The following is a 24,111-nucleotide window of genomic DNA, read 5'->3' on the forward strand; positions in this document are numbered from 1 at the left end:
TAATCTAGCCTTTGTTTTTTTTGTTTTGTTTTTTCAGATTAAGCGGTATGCCAAAGGAAAAATATGATCCTCCGGATCCTCGCCGATGTTACACCATCATGTCAACCGAGGAGGCGGCCAATGGGAAGCGCTCTCAATGGGCCGAGCTGGAGATATCTGGTTAGTGATATGATTTATTAATACGTATCCCCCATATTTATACTTGACCAAAAAGCGAATTGGAGAATTTACATATAAAGTACACCTAGTTACAAAAAAAGTTCTAGAGCCAATTGATTTCGTAAGTAGAGGTACCACTATTATCTTTTTTTGTGGGCCAATAAAAACGAGGAGGCAGCCATAGTTTGGATACCCCAGTTATAATAGAACGCCATTTTTGTACAACAGGGCGAGTGCGCAGTTTGAGCAACTCATTGTGGACGCTAACCCACCTGACAGCGCTACACATCAACGACAACAACCTGACACGCATCCCGTCCGACATCGCCAAGCTGCCTCGTTTGGTCTACCTGAACCTTTCGTCCAATAAGCTTCGCAGTCTGCCTGCCGAGCTCGGCAACATGGTTTCTCTCAGGTAGGACATTTGGGGCGGAGTTATGTTTTTTTGGACCAAGGCCAAGACTTAAGATTCTCCCTTCAAAGTAACATATTTGTACCCTCTATTCAATTGTCAAATTCAACGATTTTAAGGGAAATTTTAGGGTGCGACTTATATGCGAGATAATAGTGTTTTGAGCCAGTTTTGTTGTCGTTAAGGCAAATTTAAGGGTACGGCTTATATGCGAGAAAAAACTATTTTGGGCCAGTTTTGTTGCTGTTAAGGCAATCTTAAGGGTACGGCATATATGCGAGAAAATAGTATTTTAGGCCAGTTTTGTTGCCGTTAAGGCAAATTTAAAGGTATGGCTTATATGCGAGAAAATACCATTTTGGGCCCGTCTTGTTCCCATTTTGGTTCTAAGCAGCATTTTTTCTAATGGATAAAATAACCAAAAAAAAAGGACAATTCCTCCTTACAATTGCAAAATATATAATTATGTTTTTTTGTGTTTTTTTTCTCTCCACTTTTAGGGAACTACTTTTAAACAACAACCTTTTACGAGTTCTGCCTTTCGAACTTGGGAAGCTTTTCCAGTTACAAACACTGGGACTTAAAGGTCAGTTCTTTGTGTTGACTGCTTAAGAATCTAAATTAATCTTTTATCTGACTCACTGTTGTAGGAAACCCTCTGTCACAAGACATTCTCAACTTGTATCAAGAGCCCGATGGAACTCGAAAGCTTTTAAACTACATGCTCGACAATCTAGCGGGTAGACACAAATATTCTATATCATTCTACAGCATTTTATTTATAGCTATAGAATGTATACTTCTGACTTTATGCTTGTATTACTGCGACACCAAAATTTCCCACATTTTAGGGGATCCCTGAAGTATAATCTGTTATTTTCTGTATTTGCAGTTCACCCGGAACAACTCCCACAAAGACCGTGGATCACACTTCAAGAACGAGACCACACGCTACCCACAGGTAAGCCACTTTAGCTGTGCCTTCCCACCAGAAGTAATTTAGAAATCCCACTAAAATTTACAGTAATAGGAAATGATCTGTTTTGTTTTGGTGTCAAAGTGGTGGCCCGGGGGCCAAATCTGGCCCGTCACATCATTTTGTGCGGCCCGGGAAAGTAAATCATGAGTGCAAACTTTCTGTTTTAGGATCAAATTAAAATGAAAGTATAGATGTATATTACATTTTCGGATTTTCCCCCTTTTGAATCAATAATTGTCATTTTTTTAATCATTTTTTTCACTTTTTAGTTCCAAAATCATTTTGTGAAATCTAAAAATATATTTAAAAAATCTAAAATAAACATTGTTTTAGATCTATAAAAAACTTAATATTCGGTTTTTTTTATCCAGTTCTTTTAATCCCTTTTAAAAAAAAAAAAATCTGAATATTATATCTAAAATAGCCCACTTTTTATCAAGTCTGACACCCTTGCACTAATCCCTCAAGTCTCCTTTTTATGGTCAAAAATAAACCGGTCCCACCCACATAAGATTTCGTTATCATGATTTCGGCCCACGAACGAAAACCCAATTTGACACCCATATTTTTGTATCGTAGCTGCCTTCACCGTCATGTGCTACAACGTCCTATGCGACAAATACGCCACCCGACAGCTCTACGGCTACTGCCCGTCTTGGGCCCTGAGCTGGGAATACCGCAAAAAGGGCATCATGGAGGAGATCACCAGCTGTGATGCCGATATTGTCAGTCTGCAGGTAAGATGGCCGCCGGACAAAACACTTTGTCGTATTAAGCTATTCTTCTTCTTCTTCTTCTTATTTTTTTAAATTAACATCTCTAGTAAAATGTTCATTGTGATGAAAGATGCATTCAAACCAATTCCAAATGCGTCCAGGAGGTGGAGACAGAGCAATACTACGCTTTGTTTCTGGAGACGCTCAAACCACGAGGCTACGATGGCTACTTTTGTCCCAAATCCCGAGCCAAGCTGGTTTCCGAGCAGGAGAGGAAGCATGTGGATGGCTGTGCCGTCTTCTTCAAAACTGACAAGTGAGCATTTTTCTGGGTGTTTGATCGTTTTGTTCGGGTGTCAAAGTGGCGGCCCGCGGGCCAGATGTGGCCCGGCGTATCATTCTGTGCGGCCCGGGAAAGTAAATCGACTTTACGTTTTCGGATCAAATTCAAATGAAGACAATATAGATGTATATTATATTTCCTGATTTCCCCCTTTTTAATCAAGAATTACAATTTTTAATACATTTTTTTAAAAGCATTTTCTGAAATATAAATATATAAAAATATTTTCTGCTTTCCACTTTAATATTGAATTTAATTGAAAATATGTATAATTATAATTCCTGATTTCCCCCTTTTTAAATCAAGTATTAACCTTTTTAATCCATTTTTTTTAAAATGGTTTTCATTCAAAAAGCATTCTGTAAAATCTAAATGTATTAAAATAATTTCTGTTATCCACTTTAATATTGGACTTAATTAAACATATATATTTACTTTCCTTTTTAAAATGAAACATGATTTTTTACTCACAAAAAAGCTCCAATATACAAAAAATAGGGTTTTTGATCCACTTCTTTTAATTCGATATTTAAAAAAAAAAGTCTAAAAAATATTTTATCTAAAATAGCTGTATTGTATATTTGTGTGCAGGTTCACTTTAGTCCAGAAACACACGGTGGAATTCAACCAAGTAGCCATGGCCAACTCTGAAGGTTCCGAGGTGATGCTCAACAGGGTGATGACCAAGGACAACATCGGTGTGGCCGTGCTGTTGGAGGTCAACAACGACTTGTTCTCCGGGGGTAACTAAAACCACGACAGATTGGATTTGACTCAGCTACAAATCAGTCTTTTTATTTAAAAAAAAAAAACATTTTGCTCCTGGCCATATCAGTTTCCACTATGCAGAGTCAAACCGTTCCATCATTTCATTCTATTACGCAATTTCCACCCTTAATGATATTTATAAGTTTGAGCATTTGTTTTTAAATCGACATTCCATCATTGTGTATAAATAAAGTGATGTTTTGACTCGATTCAAGCATGTTTTCTACTTAAAATGACAATTTTAATGATCTCCAGGTGGCAAGACGGTTCCGGAAAGGCGGCCATTGGTGCTGATTGCCAACGCCCACATGCACTGGGATCCCGAATACTCGGACGTCAAGCTGATCCAGACCGTCATGTTCCTTTCCGAGCTGAAGAGCATCGCCGAGAAGGCGGCCGGCGACTCGGATGGCTCTTTTATCCCTGTCGTGCTTTGTGCTGACCTCAACTCGCTGCCTGACTCTGGTAGGAACGCCATCATGCTCAATACAGACGGTTTCGAACCTTTTTTTTATTATTATTAAAGTTGATACTGACCATAGGATCCCCAAAAAACGACTAACCTACACGCAACAATAAGTCTACAATTCATTTGCCCCTATACAAGAATAATATAAGAATATTTCTTTCATTACTTTTGTTAACAATAATTTTATCATGTTCTTAATAAGAGAGCTTTTATTGTGAAGGGCACTAGTGTACTTTGGCAGAGATGTGGTAAAGTACCTGAGCAACAAATACATGCTGTTGTTTTTTTAATTTTATTTTTTTAGAAAAGATTACTTCAAAAAACTGAAAATTGTCATATTTAAAAAATATATATAAATATACCAAAATAATGTAACAAATTCACATAAATATACTTCCAGACAGTTTTTATTGTTTTCCAGAATAGTTATGTATTTCTTTTGTTAACAATAATTTTTATACGTTCTTAATAAGAGAGCTTTTATTGTGAAGGGCGCTAATGTACTTTGGCAGAGATGTGGTAAAGAACCTGAGCAACAAAACATGTTTTTAGAATTTTTTTCTACAAAAGATTACTTCAAAAAACTGAAAAATAATTTTCATATTTAAAAAAAAATAGAGAAATATACCAAAATTTCACATAAATGCACTTCCAGACAGTTTTTTTTGTTTTCCAGAATATTTTTTGTATTTCTTCTGTTAACAATAATTTTATTACGTTCTTAACAAGCAAGCTTTTATTGTGAAGGGTGCTAATGTACAGGTGTGTTAGCATACCTTAGCAACAAAATACATGTTTTTATTTAAAAGATCACTTCATAATACATTGATTTTTTTTAATCATATTTAAAAGAATAAATGAATAAACGAAAAGAAAAATATTTAAAATAAAAATACAAAATAATGTCACAATTTCTCATTCATGCGCTTCCCGACTGGCTTTGTAAATTTTCAAGAATATATTATTGTTTCTTTTATTATTAATAATAATTTTGTTATGTTCCTAATAAGAGAGCTTTTACTGTGAAGGGTGCTAACTTAGCTTTGGCACAGGTGTGGTGGAGTACCTGAGCAACGGAGGCGTGGCTGACAACCACAAAGATTTCCGAGAGCTACGCTACCACGAGTGCCTCAGCAACTTCAGCTGCAGCAACGGCGTCACCGACGACAACGGCAACAACAGCGCCGGTTGCGTCACGCACAATTTCCAGCTCAAGAGCGCCTACGACAGCCACGTCATGCCTTACACCAACTACACCTACGACTTCAAGGTAAAAAAAATCACGCCGTCTCAATCCGCATTTTAAGCAAAACATTTACAGTGCGATAAATTATAAAAAGTGTCTAATGCACAGGTGTCAAAGTGGCGGCCCGGGGGCCAAATCTGGCCCGCCGCATCATTTTGTACGGCCCGGGAAAGTCAATCATGAGTGCCGACTTTCTGTTTTAGGATCAAATTAAAATGAAGAGTATAGATGTATATTAAATTTGCTGTTTTCCCATTTTTAAATCAAGAATTGTTATTTTTTAATCAGTTTTTTCTGTTTTTAGTTCAAAAATCATTTTGTAAAATCGAAAAATATATTTAAAAAAAGCTAAAATTAACATTGTTTTAGATGTATAAAAAACGGAATATTCGGGGTATTAATCCATTTATAAACAAATATCAATGCATTAATGAACAGAAAATATTTGTTTATATTTAGATTTTACAAAATGTTTTTTGAATTAAAAACATTTTAATAATTGGATTAAAAATTGCAATTCTTGATTTACAAGAGAAAATCAGGAAAAATAATAATGATTTACTTTCCTGGGCCGCACAAAATGATGCGACGGGCCAGATTTAGCCCGCGGGCCACCACTTTGACAACACCATAATGTAGGCTGAAATCAAGCTTCTGTTGCATGTAATTCCAATAATATTTTCTGCATTTTCTTCTCAGGGCGTGATCGATTACATCTTTTTCTCCCGCACGCACATGAGCGCGCTGGGGGTGATGGGGCCGCTTGATCCCAATTGGTTATCCGACAACAACATGACGGGTTGCCCGCACCCCCACGTGCCCTCGGACCATTTTTCACTGCTGGCCCAGCTGGAATTTCGAGCCGCCCTGCCCTCGTCTTCCATCTCCACGTCTCCACCGCGTCACCTTAACGGCCTTCACCTGCCTGCTGTCCACAGGTAGTGGAAGAAGACATGCCCCGCCCACTTAAGAGGACCCTTGTACAGTTTCATATCAAAACAGCTTCTTTCGGGAGCGTTTTACATTGATTCTCTCCCCCCCGTTCATAAAAGTTTAAAGCCAAATGTTGCCATAGTGACCTCAATACTATACATTTTTTAAGCATAAAAGTTTGTTCTAATATTGTCGCTTGTCCTGCCATCCGACTTCTAACGGATTTTTTTAGGAGGACATTGAACGCCCCGTTTGTGAAGTGAAACAAAATACTGAGCAATAATTTCGGGAATTAAAGTGGATTCTAAAAGTTCCACACACCCCGGTTTATTATTACTTATTTTCACTGAAATTGTGATTAAAGGAAGATATTTTTATGATTACTGTTTGAATTAAAATTGACATTTGAACTGGGTTGTGTGGACTTTATATCCTTGACATAAAGAATAAAGCGTTTTCTAGAGTAAATATCAAATTATTTAAGTATAAATCAAAAGAAAATGTTTTTATTTATTTAGCCAAATACTAGAAATATCAAGTTTTTAAAGAATGAAGGGAAAAAGTGCAATTAATGTGGAAAATAACTTCAACTGTGATATTGGACTTATTTTGAAAGAGAATTACATTTATTTCTAGATCTTAAATCTTGTTTTTCCTGAGAATTTCTTTTTAAATGATGACAATCTGGTAGTTTTTTGTTTTATTTTCATCCCTACAATTGTTCTTATTCTTAGGATAGTCCCTGAATGTGTCATTTCAAGTAGTGGTGTCACTTTAGGCCAAATATGAAGTACTACAGTACTATTACAATGAAGATGCGTTCATAGTCCCTCAGCTGTGGGATTTTATGGCACTTTAAAATGCCCCATCCATCACACTAATAATAATTCAAACATCACTGCCACTTTGACATTGCCTAATTTTGGGAAGCATTGTATGAGTATCCATCAATGGTTTTTAACAAGAAACTATCTTTTTGGAGAAATTAAAAATAATGCAATACCAATTTTTTTTGTCAGCAAACATTTTTAAGATGTACAAAACGAAAATAAACACGACTGCCCGCAGTCAGTTCGTTCTTAGTCTGTTGTATGTTTGTTTTTACTTCTGCATGGCCAAATTACCTAAAAAAATAAACTTTAATAATTTCATTAGCCGAACCAACGAGTTTATTTACATTTGTGTTGTACTTTTCCAGGACGGAACATATAGTGCGTCGTCATGTTTCACCCGGAGTAGTTTCCGGCCACCACCAAGATGGCGGCCTCTGCTCGTACGGTATGGAAAGGTCAGTATTGTTTGTAATAACTTATTTTTTACAGTCATAATCTAAATGTTAGTGACATATTTTGTATATTAATATTACTGCCTTTTTATCTTATCTGTGCTGTCTTTTATATTTAGCATATATAATAGGTTAATACGAAATAATGCGACTCTCGGCCTTAGTACTGACTACCCAATAGTACTAATAATTCATATTTCTAACTACAATGTTATTTTTAGCGATTTACTCAATATAAATGCGTGGTAATTACATTTTTATTTGCTGACATTGTTTTAAATGGTCTATTGTATTTGCATTCTCTTCACGTGTACACTATATTCCCTTAAATGAAGTAAATGTGCCCCTTTGTTAGTGTTCTGGAGATATGTTTACAAGTTTATTGGGCATATTTACCTTTTTTCTTAACCTATATATATTTTTTTATTATTTGTAGCTGTGAGCAGATGTCAACGCCAGTTCCTTAGCGGCAGTGTTTCCACCATTCCTACTAATTTTACCAGCCAAATTAAGACTGTGGCTGCTACTAAGTGGGTTTGTTTACATTTTTAGTAGCACTACTTTTGCCATTAGCCTCAATGTAGCTAAGCTAACGCTGTACAATGATTCATCTAATAATACTTGATATATGTATCTCATAGTTTCTATGCTGCGTTTTAGTTATTTATCCTGTTTTTCTTGCTCCCTACTGTTATCTTATTGATTTTAGCTCGTGTTTTTAACATTAATTTGCCAAAGTGACTAAAGCTGTAGATTAGCATTTAGCTATAGTCTCACATTTACATGTATATTTAATTGAAATTCACGTTTTTAATTGTCACTAAGCTAATATAATGAGATTTACAGCCTCACTATGAAGTAGAAACATAAAAACAAACTAATTATTTACTTTATTGGGTTTTCAGGGAGTGGAAAAAACCCAAAAAGGAAACTGCGGCGCCAGCTCCCAAAGTGAAGAAAGAGCGAGTGGTGGTGGATGACACGGGGCGACACAAACCGTACGGGAAGACGGCATGGGCGTCTTTGGATGACGTCTACATCCTGAGGTACTACCCCAGAACCATCTACAACGCCGCCGATGCTGTCCAGCTCCTCAAGAACTTCCAGTTGTTGGACTTTACTCCCCACGTCCAACCCGTTTACGTGAATCTCAAACTGGACATGAAACTGGAGAAAAAGGTTGAGTTATTTTGGTCCTTGTTGAATTACATTTAAATTCTGATAATTAGCTTTGAGCTAACATTGTGTTTGTCCTTAACAGAAAAAGATCGACCAGTTTGTCAGCACGGTGCATCTTCCGCACCCTTTCAATGTAGGGTTGAACAAAGTTTTGGTTTTTACCGAGGTAAGTGCTTTTGATATATTATACTTTGTTAAATTGATCTTAACTTACAATTATGGAAGTACTGACTTTTTTGGACTTCTGGTTGTTTTCTTTTCAACATGAGTTGACATGTAGTATGTCATTGGTGTCAAAGTTGCGGCCCGGGGGCCAACTCTGGCCCCCCTGCATCATTTTGTGCGGCCCAAGAAAGTAAATCATGTGCCAAATTTCTGTTTTAGGATCAAATTAAAATGAATAGTATAGATGTATATTTAATTTCCAGATTTTCCCCCTTTTAAATCAATTATTGTAATTCTTTAATCCATTTTTTCTGTTTTTTGTTCAAAAATCATTTTTTGAAATCTAAAAATATATTTTAAAAAAGCTCAAATTAACATTGTTTGAGATTCATTTAAAGAAAAATATTCAGGGCCTTTAATCCAGTTTATTTAATCCATTTATAAAAAAAAAAATCAAGACAAGTCAAAATAATTTAGATCTGATTAAATGTTTTTGCTTCAGGATCCCACTCAAGCGCAGGTAGCTCGAGAAGGCGGAGCCACATTTGTGGGCGGGGAGGAGCTCATCCAGCAGGTGACTTTTTAAACCACTGTTCTTGCTGTAAAAATGAATGCATTATATCATAAAAATGAGTATTTTCCTAAAATCGGGTGTATTTTTCAGATTTTAGATGACAAAATCGAGGCCGACTTTTACATATCCGTCCCTGAAATGCTGCAGAAAATTACGCCCCTGAAAAATAAACTGAGGAAGAAGTTTCCCAAGAGCAAGAGAGGTACGATTTGAAATCGTTAGTTAATCATTTTATTTGTTTTATCGACATTGGTGATGTACTTTTTTCAGGTTCGGTCGGCGTCAACATTCCGAAAATGCTGTCGCTTTTCCGAATGGGTCACGAGTACATTGTTGAGGGTGACTGCTACGTCAAGACGCAAGTGGCTACCGTACGTTGTCCCGCTTTTTGTAGTATTCATACACTTTTTGGAGCTTTTTGGTCATATTTTTCCCTTCTCTGTCCTACAGCTGGACTTTCCAACTGAACATATCATCGCCAACTTGAAAACAGTCTTGGCAGACGTGTGCACTCATCGCCCTGCAGATATGGGTATTTTTTTGTACATAGTTTTTAAGCAATTTGTTGCAATTGGTTCAATTTGTGCCATACTGGCTAAGTTAGAACTAAAAGGCAACATAGGCACCAATAAGTCTGGAATTTGTTAAGCCGTTAAGATGCAAAAAAAAAAAAAAATCAATACTTATTCGTGCTACTTTGCAACCTTGTTTAAAAAATATATTGACTGAAACCATGTTTAATCTGAATTTCATATATATATATATATATTAAATGGGAAAAATACACAAATATAACTAAACTCTATATTCATCAAGAATACATCTATATATCATATGGGAAAAATACACAAATATAACTAAAGTCCATATTAGTCATGCTATATTCATTAAAATATGAATATAGATATGATTAATGGTAAATAAATGTAACTAACTAAACTCAAGACAATGCAATTAGTATTAGCAGTATAGTATTATAAAGTGGAAACAATTTTACATCTTAAGATAACAGAGTTTTTAGGGGAAACGGGGCTTGAAAACTAGTATGCATGAAATTACCATTTTTCTAAATTTGTATTCCTCATTTCCATTTTTAGGGCCCTTCATTGAACGTGCCATGCTATGCAGTCAAACCAGCGAAGCGCTTTGGTTCAACAGTAAAGAACTCCTATCAACAATAGATCAGGAAAACAAAGAATAGCCTCCTCCTGTGTGTACATATTGTATTGTAATTATCACTAAACATAAACATTTTCTGACCCAACAGCTTGAAAAGCTATTCTCTTTTTGACCACCAGGGTGCAGTATTGTTCGCACTCGTATTTTAAAAAATGCAATTTAATTTAATTTTTTATTTAATTACCACCTTAATTGGTTTTCATTTCACGACTGCAAATTTGTAGCATATTATTTAAAATGTCTTTTAAATAGGGAAAAGCAACTTTTGCACTGATTTCCACACTTGGCTGGATCACGTGATCTCATCACCAAGCTTCCCACAAGCCCGATAACGACCCTGATGATTAGACCCAGGTGTGTTGTAGAAAGGAGAAGCGCAAACAAACAAAACAAACTATAGCTCACTAGCTTACTCCCTGGGTTAATATTAAACTAAAAAGCTTAACAAAATTATTTTTGCAAACACTTAGTCATATTTTTTCTACACTTTGAACCAATAGTAGTGATCGGGGAACATGGAAGATCACTCGACTTCTCCTGCGGATAACCCGACCGATCAAGTACGACCCGGCCGACTTGGCGGAGGTATTCCCCGGAGGAGGTACGCCGACAACGGGGAGGAGGACTCTCGTTTCTGCGGCTCCGTCATGTGCACGAGCTTCGCATTTTTCTCCCCCCCGGACTGCGTGTGAGGGAGGGGCGGAGTTACACTTCCCACTTCCAGGCGCCGGGACCTCGCCACTCTTCCCGGCCGGAGCGCGGAGCCTGCGCTCGGGGGAACATTCCGCTAACTGACCGGAGGACTTTTTTCCCTTGCTCTGCGCTTTCATTTCCAACCCCCGTGGGACCACCGTGCGCATTGGCGCCGACGTAAAGGAGCTCCGGGACCACCGCTACTGACACCGGGAAGGCTTTGGGATTACAAGCCGGTTTGGCCGCGACCATGGCGGCTCGGCGGATGGTGCTCGGCGCCTTGCTCGCAGCCTTGGCCGCCCCCCGGCTGACACATGGTGGGTATTTTGGTCCGCAGTTGGTGCTTGTAAAGTGGGTCAGGGTGGATCTGGAGCGCCCCCCGAGGAGACTTTTTCGGCATTTTGGTGCACCTGGGGGGTGGTTGTGGGTTAACTTGACACCTGCTCGCTGGTATAATGGAGCATGCTAAGAGGGGGATTGTTTATTTTGGATGGATTGTGCAAAATGTGCAAGTTGGAAGTGATTGTTGAGTTCCAAAACGCATGTTTTTGTTGCGCATTTTGCAGACCAAAATCTAAAAACTAAAACTAAATCATGGCATGACAAAAAAAAAATAAGATAATTTTATTTTAAGTAAATATAATAGGGAAAATTGAATGCAAACTCGGTCTAAACGAGAACATAGTAGAGAAAAAATGTTGTTTTAGCATACTTTTGCTTTTATTTAGAGTTAATTAAATATTTATTTGGAAAAAAAATGAATGAAAATGGGTAAAATGTCTGTTTCTATCTGTTTTGGCCATGTTTAATCTTAAATGTTCAACTAGCCTAGCATGGTTCTTTGGATGAAACTGGAGTACCCGGAGAAAACCCACAAAAGCCCAGGGTTAACATACAAACTCCGCACAGGAAAGTCCGGAGCTGGTATCAAACCCACAACCCCAAAACTGTGAGCCCAACATGCTACCCACTTCATCGTTGACATTTGATATGGAATAAAATCATCTTATTTTCAGATAATAACAATTTCAGGCCGACAAAAATGTCTTATCGCGACATGCCCCGCCATCAAATCTTCACAAATTCAATTGAACCTGTTTAATCCCATTGAACTGACATTTAGACAGTATCTCTTCCTAATCTTTGCAAATCTGTCTAAAATCCCTTGTATTTATATCTGCTCGAAATATATTAAACGCGATTTCAAAGTAATCCTCCTCTCACCAAAATTCCTTGAACGAGACGCGGCGTTGCGATTTCTGACGATGATGTCACGCTTTCAAATTTGACCCGTGTTATAATCCCAATCCTACATGTACATAGTAATAATCCACATGCATGGAAACCTGACCCAGATGTTCACTGGTGCTAATGTACCTTCTCTTATGTGTGTTTAGGAGTGTGTATCTACGAGGGATCTGCTTACGTGGTAAGTTCATTTTTTTTATCCCAAAATATGAATTTGTCAGTTTATTTAACAAAAAAAACAATTCCTCACATATTAGCCACTTCCACGTATAAGATATAGCCTTAAAATTGCCTATAAATGGTTGAATTTTGCAATTTCTCGCATATAAGTCGCCCCCTGATTCCCAATTTTCCCTTCCATATTCATGGTTTTAATAGGGAGTACTAATGTTTTACTTTGAAGGGAAAATCTTAAGAAAATTATCACATGTGTGGTATTATTGAGATACTGTATGAATTTGAAAGATTGTTTGCTGGTTTGCATGTTATTTTGGTCAATATTGCAAGGAAGTTAAATAAAAAAGGAGGTTATGTGACCGGTACAAGCAGGAAATTTGTCTGAAAGGTAAGATTGCAGTTTTCTGAGCAATAGCAGCTACAAGCAAGTGAACAAGTAAGTTTTTTCACATTTTATGCAAAATATGGTTGTATTCTTCTCTTAAATTTCATTCATAGATGTCAAAATACATTTTATTTAGCATTTTATCTGTTTATCTTTTCTCTATTTTGATATAAATGACCATATCGGCCACATTTTCTTGCGTTATGGCGTTTCGTGCATGTCAAGTCTAATTTATGCGCATATAAGCCTTTATTCAGTCATCATTTTTTTTGTTAAAAGTACAAAGTATATGCAAGAAATTACAGTACTTGGGAATTATTAATCATCTTAATGTCATAAGTGAAACAATTATGAACAAACTGATTAGACAAGTGACTTTTATACACACTTTACATCATAGGAGTACTTATTTTTTTAAAGTTTGTCTTACATATTGCTTAATATTTTTCTTATTTTGTCTTTTTGAGCATTTTTTAACTTTGGAAATAGCAATTTGCACTTGTAAAAAAACAAACAATACTTGCGTCTTGGGAAACAAGTCATCTTCTGACCTTAAACGTCACTAAAAACACATTCCCAGGGGGGATAATGACAGCTCCGCCCCCTTTGGCACCCCCCACCTCTGCCATGTAATTAAAGGCGGAAGTAGCGAGACACGGCGTACACGTTTTTTTTCTTTCCAGGGGATCATTTGTCGCCAGAAACATGTTCAGTCAATGTTTGTTAGTAGACTATGGTGGGTTTTTTTGGGGGGTGGGGGTTTTGGTGGGATGTCCCAGCATGCCCCAACATGGTCCAAAAAGGCCATTGTGGAGTTCAAAGATAAAAAAAGATGAGGGTTTTTGAGGTTTTTTTTTACCCTGTGGCACTCCTAAAATTGCGGACGGAAGAATAATAAAGTTGAGATGAAAGTAGGGGAAGATAACAGGTGAGGGAGGAACATTAAATGGAGGAAAAGCAGATGTTCTCAAGTGGTAGTGTGTTCTTTGTTTGCGGTTTTGTGAGCTGATGTTTGCGCAAAAAATGTCGCCCATTTTCCGACCAATGCCGAAGAAAGCCGAGGCTGGTCTTGTGAAAACTGATGGGTCGTTGGGGTTTGTCTTAAAGCAAGGATGTCAGACTCGGGTTGGTTCGCGGGCCGCTTTAATGTCAACTTGGTTTCATGTGGCCCGGACCATTTTAGATATAATATTTAGATTTTTTTTTTATAAATGGATTAAAAGAACTGGATTAAAAATCCTGAATATTCCGTTTTTTTATAGATCTGAAACAATGTTTATTTTGGCTTTTTTTGAATATATTTTTTATATTTTACAAAATTATTTTTTAACTGAAAACACAGAAAAAAATGGACTAAAAATTACAATTATTGATTTAAAAGTTGGAAAATCGGGAAATATAATATACATCTATATCTTCATTTTAATTTGATCCGAAAACAGAAAGTCGGAACTCATGATTAACTTTTTCGGGCCGCACAAAATGATGTGGCGGGCCAGATTTGGCCCCCGGGCCACCACTTTGAGACCTGTGTCTTAAAGGATATTCAACTTTGTTTTTTAATACATTGTACAGCTTTAAAGAAAAATAATCACTCCTTAAGTTAGGGCCAATCTACAAAATATCATTTTCTGAGCCGCTTCATCCTCACAAAGGGGGTGCTGGAGCCTATCCCAGCTGACCAGGCGATGGACTCCCTTAATCAATAGCCAGCCAATCAATCACAGGAGACAAAGGACACCCAATCATAGCTAGGGGCTATTTAGAGTCATAAATTAGCTTAGCATGCATGTTTTTAGACTGTGGGAGGAAACCGGAGTACCCGTAGAAAACCCACACAGGCAAGAACCAACAAAATAAACAAGAAGTATCCCACAAAGTCCCTCAAAATCAGAAAAAGTGACCTCTGGGTCCACTAAAATGACAAAAATGACCCGTCCAATTGACTTCAACTAGCTGTGGTTGCTCATCTTTCAGTGGCATTAATTTACTTTCTAATGGCCAAAAATAAACCACGCGTGAATATGTCCCGCCAACCACCCGACACCCCCGATGTAGAGCATTGTCCAGACACATTCGCGTGCTTAGATGTCATCACAGGCGCCGGACTGGAGGAACGTGGCGCATTTCCATTGGATCCCCTTTGTCAATTTCCCTCGTCACTGTAAATCATAATAATATATTGAGGTCATGGAAAAACTACAGTACACATTAGGGGTGTTAATGTCTACTACCTTAGCCCTTCCTAGTATAGACATACCTCTAATTATGAAATTAATTGGTTCCAGAACTTTTTTCATGTTTTTCCTAACTTGTACATTTCGTAAGTAGTAGTGTACTTTATATGTAAATTCAAAAATTTGTTCCACAGTCCTTATAAACCCTTTAAAATTGGTCAAAATGTCCGAATTTTGTATGAAAGATGTGAGAAATACACACAAATTATGAGGAAATAATTTATTAATGTCTTAAAATAAATAAAGTATATGGTCTGCTGAAATAGTTCCATCCGCTACTGTTGTTATGGAAGACGTAATACTCTTGTTTGTCCACCAGATGGTGAAATGAGCCCGTTCTAACAAGGCTGAAACGTGTCCATTTTGTAGTACTACATATAATACTTTTACCTGTGCGCTGTTTGTGTATGTGTGGTCGTTTTAGACCCCTCAAAGAAAATGGGGTTAACCCATAAGTATACATTTCCTCGGGGGTGTCGGAACACTTTGGATAAAGGGTGTCAGACTCCGGTATGGTTCGCGGGTATGGTTCGCGGGCCGCTTTATCGTCAACTTGATTTCACGTGGGCCGGACCACTTTAGATATAATGTTTTTTTTTTTATTAATGGATTGAAAGAACTGGATTAAAAACCCTGAAAATTCAGTTTTTATAGATCTTAAACAATGTTTATTTTAGCTTTTTTTAAATATATTTTTTGAATTTACAAAATAATTTTTGAACTAAAAACACAGAAAAATTGATAAAAAATGACAATTATTAATTAAAAAATCGGGACAATCAGAAAATTTAATATACATCTAAACTCTTCATTTAAATTTAATCCTAAAACAGAAAGTCGGCACTCGTGATTTTTACGGGCCGCACAAAATGATGTGGCGGGCCAGATTTAGCCCCCGGGCCGCCACTTGGACACATCAGTTAAAAAAATTATGAAATGTCTTGGAAAATATTCACGTTATAGCATAACTGGCTAAAGATGCTAAAAAAAATCCTCTCATTTAATTTCATCCTGCTGGCTTACCCGCATATTATTATATTTTTGACCTTTTCCAATACCCAGATTTTTGCAGAAATGGTCAAACACAAAATCAGGCTAACGAGGCCAAAGTGACAAGTTGACATGAATTTTTTTGGGCAAGAAACCGTCTTTTTTTGGCGTCCGTGCACGCGTACAACATTTACAAGGTGGCGGCCGTAAAAAGTGATGAAGCGAGCGACCCCGCGCCGCCATTAAAGTCTGAGTGGGGCTTTTACGAGCACATTTCCTCGATTGGTCTCCGCGTTGGCGTCGCGAGTCGTTACTTCTCCCGCCAGACGGTAAAAATGTCAACGTTTACCCGTTTCGACATGTTGATTGATCAACATTGACATTTTTCGCTCTGTAGCTAATGTTGTCGTTTGCTAACTTTAATTATTATGCTGAAGACTAAAGTATTTTTGACGGTTGTGGAAAATTTGGTTCGATTAGCGATTGTTTTTGTCAGAAATGGGACGGAAAGTCAGCCATTTTGGTTCTAAATGTCCGTTTTTGTAGTTGCATTTGTTTTAATCAGCGTTCAAATCCTTGAACTTGTCATATTTGCTAATTTGGACAAGTTGTTTGTCTAAAAAAAGCAAGAAAATATTCAGTATGTTACCCAGTTTGTAGTTTTCTGTAAGATGGTAATTGTGTTAGAAATAATATTTATATTTTAGTAAAAAGGACTGCAGTTAAGTAATTTTAAATGTAGAAAATGGATTTGGCCATTTTTTGGGTTATTCTGGTTGTGACATCACAACCAGAATTGATCATTTTTAGCTTTTTGATTGAATTTAGAAGAAATAAAATATTGTAAATGGATAATGATGTTAGTGAAGTAATTTTACATGTAGAAATTATACTTGGCACTCAAATCTGCCTATTTATTTTTTGCCATTTTGTAGTTTTTCCGCCAAAAACAATACGATATCACAATCAGAATCAACAACAATTTCTCGCTTTCTGATGAAATTTTGAAGAAAAAAAACATTTAAAAAATGGAAAATGGAGTAATTTTAATTGCAGAAAATGACTGTCACTAGAATTAGCTTGTTTATTTTTTGCCGTTTTGTAGTTATTCTGCCAAAAACAATACATCAGGGAATGCTCACTTTTTTGTTTTGTTTTGTTATTCTAATGTGACATCACAACCAGAATTGACGATCATTTTCAAGCCTTTTTCTCACTTTTGGGGGGGATTGATTTTTGTCCAAAATATCTGTTATTAAAGTCACTTGTAGTATTTAATAGCACCCTTAAAATGACAGTTTTCATGATGTTCTTGCTATTTCCAGGTCTTGGAATTGTTTAAAAAAAACTCTGCTAGCACTTAGAAACCTTGAATTCAAAAGCCATTTCTGGAATGACAACAAAAACGAGTCATATTTTTTGGGTGCGAATGTGTTTTAAACCAACTTTGGCCAATTGTAGGGTATTTTCTAGGGTTTGATTGAAGCTTCGCTTGAAAACATGTCATTTAGGATCGAGCCTTTTACAAAATAATCCTTAAAACACAAAAAACAACCCATTTTTGGTTGAAATGGTTGAAGTGATGTATTTTATAAGAACTACTTTCAATACTCGTCTGATATTTTGGTCTGTTTTGGTCTGAAGTTGACGTAGACTTAGTCATGTTTTGGTATTGGTGTTTTGGACTAAAATGGAAGGTTGAATTGGAGACCAATCACAAAAAAGCTGAACTTGTAAGGTCAGAGTTTTCCAGCAAATATGTCAGCTCGCAGCTTCAAACTTGGCAGGCTTGTCGGGGGGGCGGGGGGGGGGGGGGGGGGGGGGAGATTAGCGTTGAAGAAGACTGCTGGGAGACGCCGATGGATGTCTGTGAGAAAGCTAGCGAGTAAAAAAAAAACAACAAAAAAACTGTTCATTTTCATTGTTCTTCCTGGATAGGATTAACAATTCCAGTCGGATTTGACAACTATCTTCTCTGAATGCAAATTCAAAGTTTGTTTGCTTATTTTTGTTGCTACAACAAGTCCAATATTGACGTTGACTCTAGTCTCAGGTGCTTTTACTTGCTTTTGTGGTACGAAAACATCACAATTCGCATTATTGCAGTACAAAAACTCACATAACAACAAAGATGATATCAATTTTGCAATGGTAGTATTCCTAGATGACGATATAATTGAGTAGAAATGCAGTATATATTATTTAAGAATACTCACAGGCCTAAAAAATAGTATTGTAGTTTTTTGATCAGCCATATTAGTTGTCAGTCAAATTTTACCCATAGAAACCTAAGTTTTTGAGCCCCTACTTTATTATTCACGGTTTTTAGTGGACAGAAATCCTGGTAAAAATGACACTTGCTGCAGTTTAAGAGATACTTTAAAAAAAAACACAAAACACACTAATACATGCACATTCACAAAATTAAAGTGGTATAATACGCACGCGCATGCACAAATGGATCATCTAAGGCCCAGTGAGTCGCCACATGTGAATTATTAAGCGTTTCAGGGCTGTGAAGTGCTACTCTTTTTTATATTTTTTTATTTTTTAAGCTCCCTGAAAAGTCTCTTGAATTTAAAACTTCAAATTTTACTTCTATCTGCTTCTTGAGTTGGATTTGGATCTGGTTATGATCAAGATTAGTGCGTTATATATGAGCGATTCATATTTAATTCTGCTTTATTAGGATGAAAATTGTAGTGTGCATTCCAAGCCACTAGTTGGGGATATAGGTTGTTTTCTTTGGACTTTATGGGTATGGAAATTAGAAGTCATGTGATATGTTAGATTTTAAATGGGGAAAATGAGAGCAGGTCATTTGAATCTATATTTATTATTTTAAAAACTAAAACTAATATGTGCAATAGTGCGATAGATTTAGATTTTACGAATAATGCTATGCTATCAAATGCTAAAAATGGAATTATGTGACTGAAATTTACACAAAAAATATATGTCAAAATATATTTCAGTGTGTTTTTACAGAATAATACATTGACGAGTAAATATAAATTTAATTTAAAAAAATATATAAATTATATGTACAGTAGCTAGATTTTTATTTTACGGATAATGCTAAGCTATCAAATGCTAAAAACAGAATTTTGTAATTTCTGCTAAAATCCACCCAAAAATATAATATCATATAAACAATGATTTCAGAGTTTTTTTAATGAATAACAAAATAAGACCAAATCAAACTCACCTAAAGTCCATTAGCAACATCAAATCAATCTGATTGGCCCATTCCAAACGACCCCTTAATTATGGTCAAAACGAGCAAAGTAATTAATTTTTCCCCGCTTTTTGCCAACCTTAAATCCCATTTGATAACCCACAAAAAACACTTTCATGGTCCTTTCCAACTGCTTGTGTTTCACAACCCAAATATGAATTAGCACAAAAGAAGCCTCTTTTGTTGGCCACCATTCATGCCAAAACTCCCTGGACTGGAACTAAGCCCCCCGACCATTCGGGGGTCCGGGTCGAGGCTCCCTTTGCCAAGCCTGTTGCTGAATAAACAAGCCCCCCAACCACCTCCATGTTGTCCTCACCCTTCAGGCAATTTCCACTCTTTTGTTTGTCCCATTTCATTCAAACCACTTTAGCTTCTTATCTGGGAACGCTAAGATGCTAAGCTAAGCCCCCTTTTCCAGACATCAACACAGCCCCGGGCCTTAGTTTGGTCTCCATTTTCTTTTTGATTGGTACCCGCGGGCGATGTTGAGGCCACAAGGGTTCCCCCTACACAACCCACACTTCCTTTTTTTCCCTCTACCCGGCGGGGTGCCGTGGTCTACTCGGGGAGAACATCCTCAAAGAAATGCGCTTGCTTCTTTTACACACATTTTTTAGGAGCACCAGGGAAAGTTGAAGAGAGAAAATATGGCGGTTTGTCCGGAAATGTCAGAAAAAAATGCATTTTTTTCGAATTATGATCACGAGCCACTGAGTGGGAATCAAACCCAATTTTTTTAGTCAAAACAACCGTTGAATGGTTGTGTGGTTTGGAAATCCATGTCTTCAAAATATTTTATAAATTGTTCAGTCAAGTATTCATTCATTTTCTGAAGTGTTTCATCTACTCTAGGGTCGCGGGGGTGCTAAAGCCTATCCTAGTTAAGGTGGGGGGAGGCCCTGATTTGGTGGCCAGCCAATGAGGAGACAGACAACCATTTACTCGTACCTAGGGTCATTTTAGATTGTCTAATCAGCCTATTAGGCATGTTTTTTTGGAATGTGGGAGGAAGCCGGAGTACCCGGAGAAAACCCACACAGGCCCGGGGATAACATGAAAACTCCACACAGGTGGACCGACCTGGATTTGAACCTAGAACCTAAGAGCTGTGAGGCCGACGTGCTAATCAGATATATTTGATTTTCTCTCTCGTATAAGCCTTTTTATTTTGCTTGATTTCACGTGGGCCGGACCATTTTAGATATAATATTTAGATATTTTTTTAATAAATGGATTAAAAGAACTTGATTAAAATCCCTGAATATTCCGTTTTTTATGGATCTAAAACAATGTTTATTTTAGCTTTTTTTATATATATTTTTATATTTTACAAAATGATTTTTGAACTAAAAACACAGAAAAAATGATTAAAAAAATGACAATTATTGATTTAAAAGGGGAAAAATCAGGAAATGTAATATACATCTATACTTTTCATTTTAATTTAATCCTAAACAGAAAGTCAGCACTCATTTGCTTTCCTGGGCCACAAAAAATGATATAACGGGCCAGATTTGGCCCACGGGCCGCCACTTTGACACCTGTGGCTTAGTTGTTAGACTTTGACTGTTAGCAACACAAAAATCCATGTAAATAGGACAAGATGAAGCCATTTTGAGTTCGGAAAACACTTTATCGCCGTTAGCCCGGAAACTGTTGTCGCTATTATTTGCCCTTTTCTTCACTTTTTTTGGTAGCTTTTGTTGTGGGATGCGTGATCCGCCCCGTCACCTCTTGTTAGGGAACGCTGACTTTGACGGACGTCGGCCTCGGGCCTCCTAGCGAGCGCTCCGATGACTTCATTCCGAGAGCTCGGGAACATTTGGCTTCTCTCAGCGGAAAATCACGCATCTGGAAAAAGACGGCGACGCCGCAGAAGACGAAGAGAAAAAGACAAATTGGTGTCTCGTTCGTTTCCCCTTGTGCTGACGAGATAAAAAAGGGAAATACAATACGGCGCCAAGCGCCTGGGGTGACACTTCAATCGCCGTTAACAGGGAAAGGGGGGGGAGGGGCTTAAATCTAGGGGTTGAAGATCGGGTGAGGATGATGAAGGTACAAAAAAATGGCTAGATTTTCCAGGGTGGGGTCGTCTATCTCGTTCCATCAACCTTTAGGCAAATGTCAAACGCGTTGAGACGACGCCGTACAAAAGGTCAAAGGTTACTTCGTCGCATTAGCTGTGTGATAAGGCCATTTTCATATTTAAAGAAATTAGCCTTTTAATCTTAATATGAAAAATGTCATGTAGAGAGCAAGGTTGGTTCGCGGGCCACTTTAACGTCAACATTTTTGATATAATATTTAGATTTTTTTTATTTTTATAAATGGATTAAAAGAACTGGATTAAAAGCCCTGAATATTCCGTTTTTTATAGATCTAAAACAATGGTTATTTTAGCTTTTTTTAAATATATTTTTAGATTTTACAAAATCATTTTTGAACTAAAAACACAGAAAAAATGGATAAAAAATGACAATTATTTATTTAAATGGGGGGAAATTAGGAAATTTAATACAAATTTATATTCTTCATTTTAATTTGATCCTAAAAATGAAAGTCGGCACTCTTCATTTACTTTTTCGGGCCACACAAAATGATGCGGCAGGCCAGATTTGGCCCCCGGGCCGCCACTTCGACACTGATATATTATTTTGATTTTTTTTTTTAAGTGGTTGGCTGTTCTGAGGTCGAGGGTTCAATGCCAAGTAAATCGCCCTGTGTGGAGTTTTCATGTTCTCTGTGGTTTTTCTCTGGGTTACTGTCTTTTCCTTCCAAATTCCCAAAATAGGCATGTTATGCTTATTGTATGCTAAATCTGCCCTAGTTGTGATTAGTTGTCTGTCTCATTTTGCTCTGTGATTGGCCGATTCAAGTCTGGTGCCTGTCGTCAGCTGGGATAGGCTCCAGCACCCCCAGTGACCCTTGTGAGGATAAGCGATTCAGAAAATGAATAAATTAGATTAAAAAAAATAGCTGAGTTAACCACCTGTTAAAAACAACGAGTATCAATGACCATTTTTTATTGCGTCATACTTGATGATGTCATCAGTATGGAAAACAATGTTTTTTTTTTCTACTGTACCATTAGAAATCTTAACAACAGGCACAAAACCATTTTTGAACCAAATATTGTCACCCTACTTTAAAAAGTTGTCATCTACCTTTTTTGTCTCTTGGCGGACATCCTCAACGACGGATGGCGTCCAATCAGGCACACTAAGGGACATTTTGGCTTCTCCGTCAGATTCTTAAGGCGTCAGAACAAGACCGCTGTGTTCTGACCCGTGAATCGCCATGGCGACCGAGGCCGCCGCGCTCAGCTGCTCTCCGACACAACAACTTAGCGACCGCTCATTTGTAACCTTTACAGCAAAAACACTTATAGTTCAAATCAAGGTCTTTAAAAAAGGGGGCGGGTTGCTTTTGAGCTAACTGTACCCTAATCCCAGGTAGTTCCTCACTGTGTGAAGTTTGCATGTTTTTCCAGGGCTTGTGTGGGTTTTTTTCCGGGTACTCCATTTTCCTCCCACATCCCCAAAACATTGATGCTAAGCTAGTTAGCAGGACACTAAATTGCCAACTGCCCATCTCCTTGTGCCTTGCGATTGGCTGCCCATCAATTCATTGTTTCCCTTGCCTCGTGCTAGGATAGGCTCCAGCACCCCCGCAACCCAATGAATTAATTACTAACGGCATTTTTATGCAGGATTTCTACTAGTTGGGCATCAGATTGATGACAAATCATAATCATTCCTTCAGTTTTTCAACCATTTTTCCTCATTAGGGTCGTGGGGGGTGCTGGAGCCTATCCCAGTTGAAGTGGCGGGTCACCCAGAATCTGTGGCTAGCCAATGGCGGGGCTTGAGAAGAAAAATAACCTAATTACTTGTACTTATAGACAATTTAGAGTGTCCAATCAGTCTACCATGCATGTTTTTGGAATGTGGGAGGAAACCGGAGTACCCGGAGAAAACCCACACAAGCCTGGAGAGTACAGGCTAACCCCACACAGGTGGACCAACAAAGTCAGACAACCAAATTACTCGTAACCAGGGCTAATTTAGCCTACAATTAGCCTAGCATGCATGTTTTTTGGAATGTGGGGGGAAACTGGAGTACCCGGAGAAAACCCACACAAGCCTGGAGAGTACATGCAAACTCCACACAAGTTAACCGACTTGGTATTGAACCCAGAACCCCAGAACTGAGAAAAAATGGTCTGTATTGTATATGAAACTCGTAAAAACGACAAATGCCGATACTGAGTACAAAACAGGCCGAGCTACTAAAAGTCTATGTAGGTGTTTATATAGTATGTACGTGAGCCTGTGACATTTAGCTCCTCGTCTTTATAAGCCAACAGGTGGATGATAAGCAGTTTGCTCTCTCGGGCAGGAGTGCCGCCATTTGTCGTGCAGCCAGAGCGTGAAATGAATGTCCCGAGTGTGTGTAAAGTGTGCGGGTGTGTAAAGTGTGGGTGTGTGTGGGTGTGTGGGTATGTTACCCAGAATCAACACATCAAACAATTTTCACTCCATCGCTTCCGTGAGCCGCCACGCTAACGTCAATGAGGTCGCAAATGGAAACCTCCCATATTTTTTTCCCATGTTTTTGTTACTATAGTGTCAATGAGAGACTGTTATTGATGGTGTTAGGAAACCTGCAGTGGATACTGCTGTGTCTTTGATGTATACAAAAAACACGTGGGTTCAGGTTCAATGAGGTTTTTT

General features: G+C 37.6%; 3 protein-coding genes across 5 annotated transcripts in view; all 3 read left to right on the forward strand.

The window, feature by feature from the left end:
• Positions 1-6,302, forward strand: part of cnot6l (CCR4-NOT transcription complex, subunit 6-like) — a 34,390-nt gene extending 28,088 nt beyond the window's left edge. For all 3 annotated transcript variants that reach the window (XM_077715670.1, XM_077715671.1, XM_077715672.1), the window contains 11 exons: positions 38-159; positions 388-574; positions 1,072-1,157; positions 1,222-1,311; positions 1,464-1,532; positions 2,130-2,287; positions 2,428-2,582; positions 3,201-3,352; positions 3,633-3,842; positions 4,899-5,116; positions 5,792-6,302. In XM_077715670.1, the coding sequence (XP_077571796.1) occupies positions 48-159; positions 388-574; positions 1,072-1,157; positions 1,222-1,311; positions 1,464-1,532; positions 2,130-2,287; positions 2,428-2,582; positions 3,201-3,352; positions 3,633-3,842; positions 4,899-5,116; positions 5,792-6,034 (1,680 nt within the window). In that variant the 5' untranslated portion in view covers positions 38-47 and the 3' untranslated portion in view covers positions 6,035-6,302. The remainder of the gene's footprint in view (positions 1-37; positions 160-387; positions 575-1,071; positions 1,158-1,221; positions 1,312-1,463; positions 1,533-2,129; positions 2,288-2,427; positions 2,583-3,200; positions 3,353-3,632; positions 3,843-4,898; positions 5,117-5,791) is intronic.
• Positions 6,303-7,220: 918 nt separating this feature from the next.
• mrpl1 (mitochondrial ribosomal protein L1) lies at positions 7,221-10,489 on the forward strand. The gene is made up of 9 exons (XM_077715270.1): positions 7,221-7,313; positions 7,747-7,840; positions 8,216-8,489; positions 8,572-8,655; positions 9,157-9,228; positions 9,319-9,430; positions 9,499-9,599; positions 9,679-9,760; positions 10,326-10,489. The coding sequence occupies exons 1-9, from the start codon at positions 7,283-7,285 to the stop codon at positions 10,427-10,429; spliced, it is 954 nt and encodes a 317-aa protein (XP_077571396.1). The 5' UTR covers positions 7,221-7,282; the 3' UTR covers positions 10,430-10,489.
• A 437-nt stretch (positions 10,490-10,926) lies between these two features.
• fras1 (Fraser extracellular matrix complex subunit 1) overlaps positions 10,927-24,111 on the forward strand; it is a 109,976-nt gene continuing 96,791 nt past the window's right edge. Inside the window, exons 1-2 of the mRNA XM_077715544.1 lie at positions 10,927-11,417; positions 12,498-12,529. Coding sequence (XP_077571670.1) covers positions 11,351-11,417; positions 12,498-12,529 — 99 coding nt within the window. The 5' untranslated portion in view covers positions 10,927-11,350. The remainder of the gene's footprint in view (positions 11,418-12,497; positions 12,530-24,111) is intronic.

Source organism: Stigmatopora nigra, chromosome 4, assembly GCF_051989575.1.
Source record: "Stigmatopora nigra isolate UIUO_SnigA chromosome 4, RoL_Snig_1.1, whole genome shotgun sequence".
NCBI classification, from domain to species: Eukaryota; Metazoa; Chordata; class Actinopteri; order Syngnathiformes; family Syngnathidae; genus Stigmatopora; species Stigmatopora nigra.